Source organism: Chroicocephalus ridibundus, chromosome Z (assembly GCF_963924245.1).
Source record: "Chroicocephalus ridibundus chromosome Z, bChrRid1.1, whole genome shotgun sequence".
NCBI lineage: Eukaryota > Metazoa > Chordata > Aves > Charadriiformes > Laridae > Chroicocephalus > Chroicocephalus ridibundus.
In genome coordinates this window covers 64,713,416-64,726,381 of record NC_086316.1, presented here as the reverse complement: position 1 = coordinate 64,726,381, position 12,966 = coordinate 64,713,416, and the positions used below count along the sequence as shown (strand labels likewise).

The 12,966-nt window shown below is 39.6% G+C and overlaps 1 protein-coding gene across 1 annotated transcript in view; it reads left to right on the top strand.

Annotated features, from left to right (window-relative positions):
- Nucleotides 1-12,966, top strand: part of ZSWIM6 (zinc finger SWIM-type containing 6) — a 113,158-nt gene that overhangs the window by 78,580 nt on the left and 21,612 nt on the right. The window contains exons 5-7 of the mRNA XM_063319352.1: nucleotides 8,077-8,256; nucleotides 9,827-10,003; nucleotides 10,289-10,435. Coding sequence (XP_063175422.1) covers nucleotides 8,077-8,256; nucleotides 9,827-10,003; nucleotides 10,289-10,435 — 504 coding nt within the window. The remainder of the gene's footprint in view (nucleotides 1-8,076; nucleotides 8,257-9,826; nucleotides 10,004-10,288; nucleotides 10,436-12,966) is intronic.

Below are 12,966 nucleotides of genomic sequence, written 5' to 3'. Positions count from 1 at the left end.
ATCACACAGTGTATTTCCTGAAGGATCATGTGCAAGTTTTTTTAGTAACACTTTTTTCCTGATCTAAAACTTAATTCTGTGTGTTGAGTTTAGGTAAGGAATCATTATAGATTAACTAAGAGAGAATTAATTACTATTGTGCCATGAGCAAACTAATGATTGAGTGTTAAATAATGTGGTTTTTTATTTGGAAACCACTATGAATTTTTGTGGTAAAAGTTTATATTCATCTGTAGAAAATACCAAGTTAGATTCTTTTAACCTTAATTAAATGAAGCTATTCTCCATCTATATTCCTATCTCAGACATTCCTTCCCTTTGCAATTAGAGAGACAAACTTGTATGAATGGGACATGCCAGCTGTTCTAAACAGATTATCTCTGCTCAGTACTTAAGGGGGGGGGGGGGGGGGGGGAAGGACAAAAGCAGCTAGGGTTGTTGCCAGTATGCCCCTAGAGAAATTCCTTCCTGATGCCAGATTCGATGACTACTTCAGGGCTGCCATGAAAAACAATCACTAAAGTTAAGCATTCGTTACAGTTTTTGTACTCTAATACCATTTTACTGGAGCTGCATACTTCATGCAATCCTTTTAGGATCAGCTATGCAGTAGAAACATTCACATTTCACCGTATTTTATGGTATTTAAAAAATGGTACAGCAAGGGTCTAAGTTTCAAATTTGAGTGTCAATCTTATATCCATACTTTCACTATTTCTTTGGGTCTCCTAAGTTCTAATTGCACTGTGTTCAGCCTTAAAGCTAAGGAGAGTACCAGTGGCCTATGCCTGTAGAAAATGAACTTAACTTCAAATTTCTAAGTTTGGATTAATCAGTTACACATAGTACATTTCTGCTGTTGAAGTGAAAGCTGTAGGAAGACTTGTGTTTCAAAGGGGATGGGATGTGCCACGCTTTGCACCATTTCCCTTGGTCTTTCAGTGTGGTAGAGTGATGTCTTCAACTGTTTCATATCCAGTAGGCTATCTTTGCTTAATTGATAATGCTTCTCTTTCATTTTGTTTAGTCTTAACTGCCATGGTGTGGTTGCCATACAGTTATTAAACATGTGTACCTTCAGTTCATGCACTTCAGGTTACATCAACTCTTTCACAGAATAAGCTGCTAATATATGTCAGTCTATAAGAATAGTTTGTGCTATTGGAGGCACTAAATTAATAGTACTTCTGAGTTAGTGTCAGAAGACAGTTTTGCTGCTCTAAGGCCTGAGTTATGGATGGTAACTTAAAGAAATTGCTGCCATGGCCCTGATCTTGGCTGTGGCTATCGCTTTAATTTCCCTGGTGAATGAAGCCAGGCTGCAGTTCTGCGAAGATGGGTTCTGTCCATCTTCTCTGAGGATGACTTCCTTCCTCCGTCATTATTGGCATTGTACCATAATGGTATTTGAAATTAGGGTATAGGAGGCCAGAGTATGACAGTAATCGGGAGCTATGTTCAAAGAGGTATTCTTTCCTGTGGCATTTACCAGATTTGAAGGATAATAGTGAAAGTAATTAACTTCAGTCTATAAGCATAGCTTGAGGGGCTTATTTTTAATGCCGTACAGAAAGTTTGGGTTCCCGCTTAGTTCAGTTGGATGGAAAGTACTTTTACAGCAGGAGCCAAATTTCTTGAAGTACCCACATTAAAACAGTTTTTGAAGTTTTTATTCCTAAGCTGCTGAGCTGATTGATTTATAAATGTCCTAAAAAATTGTTCCATATTGGAGCTGGTACAAAACTCATCGCGGCTCAAAACTGTGGAATCGTGACTGCCGAGATTAAGGGCAGAGATTTACTATGAACTCACGCTGGTACTTAGCGTTACTTTTTTTCCTTCTTCTTTTTAATTTACATACTTCAGTACCATTAAGCTGCCGTATAATTTTCTAGTGGCACTTCTAGTAGATACCGGAGCTAGAGAGGAGTAATAGGTTTGTGGAGAGGAATTACTGAATCTTCACTGATTTCTCTGAGCTTTACTGTGGTCCAGCAATCTAGTTTTGTGATATTTTGCAGTTTTCTGTCTTGAATGGATACTGGAAAACTAGCTGAAAAATTGGTAAAGTAATTGAAAGTGAGAGGTGCAAGAATCTCAGCCTACTCGGGTCTGTTGAAACAAGACAAAGGAAATCCTTCAAAATTTAGGATAACTACATAAAGTAAAAAATGTTTAGGGAAGACACTTCTGCCAAGCAAAGAAAAGGTAGCTGAAAACTGTAGTTGGAGCTGGAGAAGTTTAACTAGAAAACTAGAAATAAGCTCAGAACTTTGAATTGTGGTAGCCAGGCAGTAGATCAGCTAATCAGGAGCTGTGCTACATTCTTGTATTAGAAATCTTAACTGAAGTGTACTGGTTTTGAGAAAACTCAACATATCACTTTTGGACTGGAAGATGAAAGCAACTCAGGAAATCTTAGAGTAGGAGGGAATTCAGACTAGACAATCAGAATGTGTTCTTCTCTCCAGTTACAGTGTGTTATTTATATTTGGTGAGCATAGTCGTGGCAATCATACTTTTTTCTGAACTTCCCAGTATGCAAGGCAGTGTTTACACTTGACCCACTTTTTAAAAAAAATTAGAGGTATTTTCATCCCTTTCTTTTATTAATATCTTATTTTGTTGGACGAACTTACCAAACTTCGCAGTTTTGTGTTTCTCTAAAAAAATTAACCGTGAGAGGAATTCATTCGTCTCAGTGATAAATTTAAATAGAGGTAGGTTAGGGGATTTATAGTTAGTAGTCACATTAACTTTTCTTCTGAAAATTGTAAAAGTGTCTGAAAATAGACTGTGACTGCTGAGAATATATTACTAGTTGTCTTAGGCTATGATACTGTAAACTGCACCTTTCAAGCAATTTTCTGTTCTTATATGAAACCCTTTGGTCAAATGGCAGAGTGTCTGCAAAGATGCAGAAGTTTTGAAAACAAACTGAAAAAGGCATAACCCAGAACAATGGGCTTATGCAAATGGCAGAAGTGCTTAGTTAGTTCCTTTTTCCATTGTGCTAAAAGCTGAAAACGTAGGAAGATGAGAGCAGGAGTTTTTCGTTACTTGATGCGCAGAGATCATAGCATGTAGTTGATGATAGCTTAGAATAGAATCTCAATATGTAAATACCGGTTTCCTTTCAGCCAAATACGTGTGTGCCTTTAACCCTCAGAGCAGCAGTATGCAGCAAGAGAGAAAGGGAAATTTAAGGAATTAGTAATTTTTTTTTGTCCCTGGGTTACAGCTCCACTCCCTCTAACGCACATTCAGAGTTTAGCGTGCAGAAGGGCAATGATTCCCTCTTGCCATCAGTGCTGCAGGTAATCTATTGCATTAATCAGCTAGCTAGTGTGAAATGCATGGGGAGTGATTATACTATCATACACAATACAATCAGCATGAAGCACTTGTCAAGACCAATACATCAAAGTTTAATTCGGTAATAGAATGAATTAGAGCAAAATGAAACATTCTGTTCTCCAAGAAACACAGCACCCATAGAAAGCCCTTTTTTCTGAAGGCTGCACAGAGAAACCAGAATGCATTAAGGAATTGTTTTTATGAATAAAATTGCAGCTTGGATCCAGCTGAATACTGAGAGTACTTTTCCTTGGGGTTCTTATCGAGGAGAGAACAGCACTGAAGTGCTTTGCCTATCTTCACTGTTCCATAAAAGCAACTGTTTAATTGGAGCATTCTCCAGTGGGACTTCTGATTGTGCTTTGTTCTAATGGAGACCTCTCCATGCCTGGAGGAGGGAGGTGGCTTTGCCAGGCATTCTGAAGGCACTTGTCCTTCTTCTTGAGAAGCAATAAATACCATACACTACCTTCTTTGAGGTTTCCAAGTGGTTGTCCCAGTGAAAGTGTGTATGTGTTTAAAAACCAGATGCAAACCACTTTAAAATCCTTTGCTGACACTTCTACTTTAAAGGGGTGATAGGTTCTGTCTCCTAGTGTTGTTTCTGTTCTGGCATTTCCAATGCTGGTAAATGATGCTTTTGTCACAGAATTGATTAGGCTCAAATGGGGCACAGTAGCAAGTGTGCAGCAAGTGCCGAAGCTAATTTGTCTGTTGCACAAAGGGAATGATCTTGATTACCTGGCTCCATTTTCTTTGAAATGTTCAAATGCTACTAACCTGGTAGCTTATGGGTGTTTATTTTTTGAGAGATGTGCATTAATGGGGAGGGCAAAGAAATATCACAGTAGGTGTGCATCTGTTTCCTGCATATTTTAAGTTTGCAAATGAATGGATTGCTCTTATGTATATTAAATGTAAAATTCTAAAGCAAAGGCCAAGTCTCAGCTGTTGATTACACAGGTATTGTAAATGCTGACCCAAGGTTAGCTACACAGCAGCCCTGACAAGGTCGTGCAGTATTTCTAGGAAAAGCAGATTTCTTGGGAAGACTGTAATCAAACAGAATTGTATGCTGGATCTTCAGTAATGGTCAGTGTCCTAGTCCCCCACTAAAACTGTTCCCATTACCACCTTCTCATTTACTGGACCAAGAGTGAAATATAATGGGATTTATGAAAACTGAGCAATACTTAATCTCTTGGGGGATTCTGTATACATTCCTTGCACTTTCTTTTCCTTCATGAATATGTGCATACACAGGATGCATAATTATTGCAACATCTACTTTTACAGTGACTGAATACTTCTTTATGTTTTTCAATTTGCATATTTAAATCCTAATCAGTGTAAAGGCATGCTGTCCCTTTCTCCCCCATAAATTCAAAGGTATGGATGTCTACTGAGAAACACAAAAGTACTGATGTTCCCCTGTATGTATTGTGTAAACCGGGTTTTTCTTTGGTGGTGTGAGGCACACTAAAGATGAATGACAACTCTGCGTTTTCAAAAGGAGGACTGTGTGAACCAGAGGTCTGTTTTGGCAAAGCTGCCTTTTTCCAGGTGAAGAGGATTAGCGTTGAACCAAAATAGGCAGTTCCTCACTGCTATATGACAGTTCTAATATTCATTCCCTTGTGAAATTAATACCAAATTGCAATTGCAGTATGTCTTATTTTCCAGTTATCTGCTGGGTTGGTTTATTTATTTTATTTTGTGAGACATTTGTTAATATTGCAGGTGGTATTGGTGACATCATTAAACCTAGTCAAACAGGTAAACTTGAGAATGCCAGGAATGTATTTTGGGAAACTTGTTTTTGCCAACAGCAGTTTCCAGGCTGAAGTTACCGGAATTTTTTTTAGATATGTTCCCCACAAATTAGAACTAGCTGCCTTTCATTTTTCCATAAGCCTTATCTGCGTTAAAGGGTTAAGTGTGATGAGCAATTTCCCTGTATGGGAGTCATTAGGCAAAAAATGGAGAATCTCTAGTTTGAGGCCAGTGTAAACCTTCAGGTTGGTGGTGACATTTAAAGGCTAGCTCAGGGGGCTTCCGAAGAGCAGCACCCAAGTGAAATAAGAATATGCTCCAGGGTCCTTCCAGTTGGCATGTGGTAAAAAATCTGGGCATACATGAAATTTTTTCTCAGACTTCTCACCGCTAGGAGCAGGACAGGAACCGGCGAATTGAAAGAGACAGACTGGAGCAGATGTCAGGGGAGGAGGAAGGTGCTTAGGGAGCAGGAGGAGGAAGAAATATGAATGCAGGCAAGCGCACACATGCTAGGGGGGTGGGGGGTGGAATCACACACACACAAAAAACACCAACCAAAAAACCTAGAAACCCAAATAGGCTGAAGAGTGTGGGGTCATTGGCATTATGCATCCTTCTCCCAGATGGTAGCCTTTGTAGCACTACAGGAGCTGAGCCTGAGGCTCTTTCTGTTCCCTTCTCTTTTCCTGGGGAAGTTTTGTCTCACACTCCTCTTCCTGCAGGGAATTGGGCAGCCGTGATCTCAGATCTGCATGCAGCTCTCCCTGAAGTCACTGGATGCAGTTGGGCTCTATTGAAATTTTAAGTGGTTTGTGTGAGGTTTATTAGAAATACTCTTGTTCTTGTGCTTCATTTGCATAAAAATAGCCTGGGTCTCTGAGACAATTGCTGCTGACAATGACGTTATGCCTGACATAGTTTCTCTCTTTAACCCAAAGAAGTTTTTAAAGGATTTTGGAAGTCTGGGGTATCTCTTCCCTTTCCTGCCTCTTCGATGTACCAAACTGACAGTGGAGCTTCTGAAGAAGGCATGTGAATTCCTTTGCCTCTCGTAGTGTTTCTGAGATGGGGAAAAAGAAAAGGACACTCATTTTCTAGGGGCATGGTATAATCAGTAATGTGTGTTCTGCCTTGCTGGATGATCGAAATAGTAAACGTAGTTAAGGTATTCCACTTCGCTTTTGCTTCAGTCTGAAAACACTGGGAATCTGGTTACAAAGTATTAAATTGGTTGGGTTTTTTGTTAGATGCTAAGAGGTACAGTCTCTCTTTAGTGCCCTCAAGTGATACTTGATTTTGAAAATAAATAGCAAGCCCAAGTTAACTGTTCTCTCAGGCTTTCCAATATGCCCCATCCTCTGTTTTGTTTTGCAGACTGAAAGAAATAATAGTTCTGTCTTGGGCAATGCTGGATTCACTGCCCATGCTTAATAATAAGAACCAGTTGTAATTTGACTCTGGAAAGTGAAGCATGTTAACGAGTGTGTCTAAAGAAAGTCATATGATTTGATTTTAAAAGAAGTTTTTAAAAATAGTGTTGGCCTCATTCACTCCCATAGCAAGTTTCAGGCTTAAAAAAAACCAAAACAAACAAACCACAGAACAGAACCCCAAACTGTTTAACTACTGTGCAGTAACAGTCTGCAGTAGTGTAGCGTCTCTGCTGTTCTGCACTGTACCATATCTCTTTTTGTTGTGGGTTTTAGATTTCTTTGGTATTACTTCCCCCTTCCACGTTGGTCTGAGTAGCAGAGGACTTGCAACCTTAAGGATCACCTGTGCAACCTTAAGGATCACCTGTGCAACCTTAAGGATCACCTGTGCCGTGCATGCTGACACGCGAGTTACTTTAGGAATGAATGTAATGTGATGGCCTGTGCTCTGCATATCCATTTTGGATTCTTAGTTAGCAAAAGAATACTTGAATCTGAGAATTTTATTATCTTAGAAGATCTAGCTGCGTTTTTATTCTTTTTTTTCAGCCTTTTATGAAGATTGCATAGTTTAAGCATATTCTCTAAATCTCTTGTAGTGTGTAAGGCATGTTCTTAATGAGCAAATGAACTGTTGCTAAACAGTACTTTCAGATGTCTTCATGCTTCTGTCAAAGTTCATGCTGATGAAGAGACAGCTGATTTAGAGAAAAATCTTTCCATTTGAAAATTGTTACTGGAGATCCTGATGTATTTATGCCTGCCCTGCTACATAGTCTCAGGGAGCAGGCTCCAAAGTGATGATATGTGTGAAATGCCAGCTCAAATTAGCTTTCCCTTTGAGCTCCATAAACAGAAAATGTAAACCAAATTTTCTAGTGTAACCAAGTTACTGAACTAATTGCAGTAAAATTATCTTACTCCTATTAAACTGCACCACACCAGTGTTTACCGGATCTCTGAGATCCAGATGTGTTTGGGAATGAGTTACATGATCAGCAGTACTTCTGCTGGGTTCTGAGCATGGAAATATGTGTTTACAAAATATATGTCTTACTAATGCACTTCTTTGGTTCCTGTAATATGAAGCTGGAAGATAACATAGTTCTTGTTAGTAGAAAACAACATTTGCTTCTGGTACAAAAATTAGAAGAAAAACTTGGGTAATTTCGTGCTGTAACTTTCAGTGAATTCTGGTTTGCTTTTGGGTGATGTTCCTGTCTCATGAGCCATACATAGCAAACTCTGGATTTTCTAATACAGAAGACCTCTTAATGCCTTCTAATTGAGAAGTTTGGTTTGGTACCGTCTTTCAGCTGCCGCAGATGGGCCACGACAGTTCCAAGATCCTCCATCAGGAATTCAGTCTGCCTGGTGTTAGGTGTAGCTGGGAAGCAAGCAGTGTAGTCTTTGAGGGGAGAAAAAGTGTTACAGTATAGAAGTTTGCAATTAGTCATTGGCTGCCGCATTTTTAATAGAAAACATAATTTAGCAATTTTTTTAAAATCAGGTGCTCTGTGGATGTGTATAGTCTTAAATCCCCACTGCAAGTTGGAGCAGAAGGCCAGTTGGCTAAAACAGCTGAAAAAATGGAACAGTGTGGATGTTTGTCCCTGGGAAGATGGAAACCATGGAAACGAGCTGCCCAATTTAACCAATGCTTTGCCTCAGGGTGCAAATGCTAACCAAGGTGAGCCTAAACATATGCACTGACTGGAACATATAATATAACCTCTATCTTATATACCCTAGCCTTGCAGAATTCAGCACTCTTTCCTGGGACAAGTAACTTTCTTGTTGAGTATTGACCAGCCAAAATTATTTTCACTAATACTGTCCTTGCAGAAAGGATAAATAGGTGGGGGGTTTTGTGCTGGGGCTGCAATGTTTTCAAAGAAAGTATTTGTGTTTGGTTAGGTCTTCTAACTTTTCCTTGGTGCTTCTAAATACGTGTTGCATGAAAATGGGATGTCCTTGAAGTATGTCATGTAAAAGCCTGCTGTTTCTTTGCTTGACTATAATCTTGTATTCCTTCTGGTGTTGGGGTTTTCATTTTGTCTGCAGTTACAAAGCCTTTGAATACCTATTTAAAGAGAGATCTGTTGCAACTGCATTAAACTTGAGCGTGTGAGAAACTAAAGCAGCTATCTGTGGGAAGTGCTCTGTATGTGCAGTCTGCATTGCCAGGTGTGTGGACGGTGCAGTGGCAACACTGCTGTCTTGGAGGAGGTGTCTCTTCTTATTCAATATCATGCTTTCTAACCTAAAATGTGATTATCAAATCTGACAGAAGCTTTGTCCAGTCTTCTTCAATCAAAGATGGCTACTTAGCTAATAACTGGGGAAGATGCAGGATCTTTATCTGGGGGAAAAAAACCCTCAAAATCCTGAAGCCCCTCAGCATTTTGATATGTATTTCATATGATTATGATAAATTTAAAATTAAATGCTTGGGAGGTGGCAGATTTGGACTTAGATGGGTTTTTCCTTCATTCTTTTTCTTGAAAGATTACCGCTGAAGGAGATAGACTTGGTTCATTTTTAAATCTCACAGATAGCCAGGAATAAAAGTTCATTCAACAAGTAACTCCCTACAGAAGTGTTCTGCTTTCTGTATCTCGTGAAGTTCAGCCCAACCTGGGCAGGCTAGTGGTAGCTCTGACATGGCATCTCAACACTCATAGACATAGTGCCATGTCAACAGAACGATTTTGCCGTAGGAGGTTGTCCAGTACGGGTTATGTCAGTCCCATGGCCTCAGTACCTCACTTTCTTTACAGTATTTATATATGTTTATGACCAAAAAAACCCACTTATACAAGTGCTCAAAGTTAATGTCACCAACTAAAAATCTTTCATGTGATGTTATCTGTGGAGGGTCTGTGGAGGAGAGAAGCTGGGGATGCTTGGGTAGCTGTGTGCCATATACTTTCTAGTTTGTTTTTAGGGGAATTCTGTACATGCTGTTGAATGTCCTTCATCTGTAGCTGTTTGGTCTGCAAAGTCCTGTTTAGCATCAGCCGTGCTGGTTTGTAGATATCTCTGAACGCAAAGTGAATGGCACATATTTCGTCTGAGCTGTGGGGCCATAATAGGATGTGAAATGTCATCTGCGGGTTGCTCGGTGCAGAGCGGGGCAAGGCAGGCTGCTGTCCGTCGGGGATTGGTGAATAGGCAGAAGCCAAGAATACTGTGAATGACTGATTCACATATGAATGAGTAAAAGCTGATGCAGCTTTCTGAACTTGTGAAAATGACAGATTCATCGAACAGGCCACATCGGACGGTGTTCACTCGAGCCATTGAGGCGTGCGATCTGCACTGGCAGGACAGCCACTTACAGCACATTATCAGCAGTGACCTATACACCAACTACTGTTACCATGACGACACTGAAAACTCCCTCTTTGACTCTCACGGGTGGCCCCTCTGGCATGGTAAGTGGCTAAACCGGAAAGACGTTTCCATGACTTGCTGCTTTGTTCATTTTCTATGGCATTATTTTTGGGGGGATGGTGGGGAGATGAATGAAAAGCCTGGCAAAAAGAACAGAGGCTCCCTTGAAATGCTGGCTCAGAAGTAGTCCTTTAAGTCTCTCTTGCATAGTTTTAAAAACAACAACAACAAAAAACAAACGAAGAAGCCCTTTTGAGTAACTTAGCCAAACAGGCCATTGCGGACATGGAAGCGTTGCTATTCCTCAATTATTTTCTCCATTTTAGAACATGTTCCTACAGCCTGTGCGAGGGTGGACGCATTACGATCTCATGGATACCCACGAGAAGCACTGAGGCTAGCAATAGCTATTGTTAATACGCTAAGAAGGCAGCAGCAGAAACAGCTGGAAATGTTCCGGGCTCAGAAGAAAGGTAAATGTGGGGAAGAGAGAAGGGCAAAGGACATGCCGAGGTGACAGTAACACTGGACTAGAATTTTGCATGAGAAAACCGATTTTGAAATTAATATGAAAGAGGTGACTTTAACTCGTTGGTCCAAATGATCGTAGTAGTAATGTCACGTTCTGGATGCCAGAGGTTTTCTGTAAGCTGCTTTGTGACCTGTGCAGGGTAAGGGCTCTCTTCTGCCTTCTGCAATATGCCTGTCATGATGGGGCCTTCATCCCAATCGGGGTTTTTGGTTACACAGTGAAAATATTCACCCTGTGTAATTTACAAGCTTTTAAACAGAGCTTTGCATTTGGCATGTCAGGTGTTTAAAATTTTTTTTTTTTTTCTCTGATGTATAATTTAGATGAACTATGTATTTCTGAGGTGTAAGCCTAAAGCTGACATTGGGGGCGACAATGAGGCAAAGTCTGCACTACAGAAATTAATGGAATTTGGCAGTTTGTTCCAAAAGAGTCTTTGTCTTTTATAATTCTTAAAATGTGATGTTTTCGAATAAGGGTGGATTGCTTTTTTTTGTTTTGAAACACTGTTTTTTGTAAAATGTTCTGTGGTGTTCCTCTGACAGGCACTATGCCTGGTTTGGGTTTAGTTTTTTTTTTTTTTTTGGAGGAATGTTCTTGTTCAGATACAGTTTCTATGCCGTGTGATTCTTGCTACCCAATATAATCCCATGTTGAACTTTGTTAGTTTGAAGAGGTAGTGGAAGAAGGGGATGGCTTTGTGCTCAAAGAAAAACTGGAATTACTTTCTCAGCTGCTACAAAATCCCTTCATTCAAATTTTATTTTAGCTCTTTGTTGCTGCTCTTAACTGTGTATCTTCATGCATTGTAGGCAAAAATACCTGTGTGAAGTAATATGTGTAAATTTTTCAAGTGTGTGTGCAGATGTTTTCCCAGAAATAAGCATTTAGAAGACAAGGTAGAGACACTTGACTGAAAGAATTAGCTGGCAGTTCTTGTGTGCCTCCGTTTTTTTCTTTCCATGGTAGCCAAGGAAGAAATGGATCTTTTTTGAGCACTAGTATGGATCCTAGATTTGAACAAAACTTTTTGTTATTACTTCTGAGAATTTCTGAAGTCTTTTTGTCATGTAATGCATCTTTCCTTAACCAAGTGTTCCCTTAAAAGCTTTTCAGCTTTTCTAGCTTCTCAGGCTGGGGGGTAAGAACTGGGGGGTCTACGTCTTTGTGTGTCTATGTGTGTACATACCACTGGCAGGTGTGAAGGGTCTGCTGCAAGTTGGTTGTAGTACTGCTCTCTTTCATTCCCAGTTGCCAGTGCAGTATCCGAATATCAATACTTCTGTTAAGTTCTTGCCCTGCGAGCAGTTTCTATAGCTGCCAACTAAGATTATGCTATTATAAATAAAAAATGGAGTGTGTGAAGTGTGATCCATCCTACCCCAAAACAAAGTAGTTTGTTTTTTCTGTGTTGTCGCTCACTGCTACTTTATTTTTTCCCCTCTTATATGTGGAATTTTTTAAAAACACTCTTCTAATACTTCAAAATGTGGTGGTCTTCTCTGTCAGCAGAAGAATTCTGCAGCTACAGCCCAGCTTTAGGTTTTAGTTCAGCAAACACCACATGCTTCTACATAGTTTTTATTCATGTGACTGATATGATGTCCATGGAACCACTTGTGTGATTTAAAGTTAAATGTCTATAGGACTAGAGGACTGAAGCCTTTGGTATGAGACGAGCGAAGCTCGTAATTAGGCACAGTAAAATAAATAGAACATAGGTGAGTTAGTAAGAAGTTACTGTGATTAATCCTTTTTTTTACCAAAGGTAATATTACTTCTGCCTGTCTTCTTTAGTACATGCTATTTGTTAGTAAGACAATGATTTACTTGTTTGTTTTTCATATTACGTATCAGTGGATTCTCTAGAAAACCCCACCCTCCTGACAGTGTGGATGTGTTTCATTTTGTAGCCCCACTCATTTAAACAGACAAGAAGCATAATTTAAAAGCTCTGTGGTAATACATATGATTACTGGGAAAGATGGCAGTTCGTGAACAAGAGAGAGTGGAGGCAGGTACAAGTTTCTGTGTTAGCAGGCAGAGAAACAGAGCATCCATAATGGCTGGTATATGGTGCTTAAATGGTCACACGTAATGCTTCTGATCTCTCGTAGTTCAGTTGTGTGTGTGTGTGTCTAGGAGGAAAAAACTTGGGAGTTGGAGTCAAAGGGGAGCTGTTGCCATAAGACTCTTAAGAAAAAAGGGGATTTGGGGTATCTTTAACATCTGTTGCCACAACCACACTTCATTCACTGTGCTAAATAACTTTGTCATGTGCTAACCAAGTGATGGGTGAGGGCTACAAAACAAAGTATCTGTGAAGGTATTTGGCTGAAATTTTAGAATGACAAAAAATGCACTGGATCCACTTAAAGGGATAATTTGTTCTTGTATATCTCATTTAGACATTTTTTTTTTAAAGGAACTGTCATCCCAAGTTATTACTTCAATAAATATTTAGATGCAGGA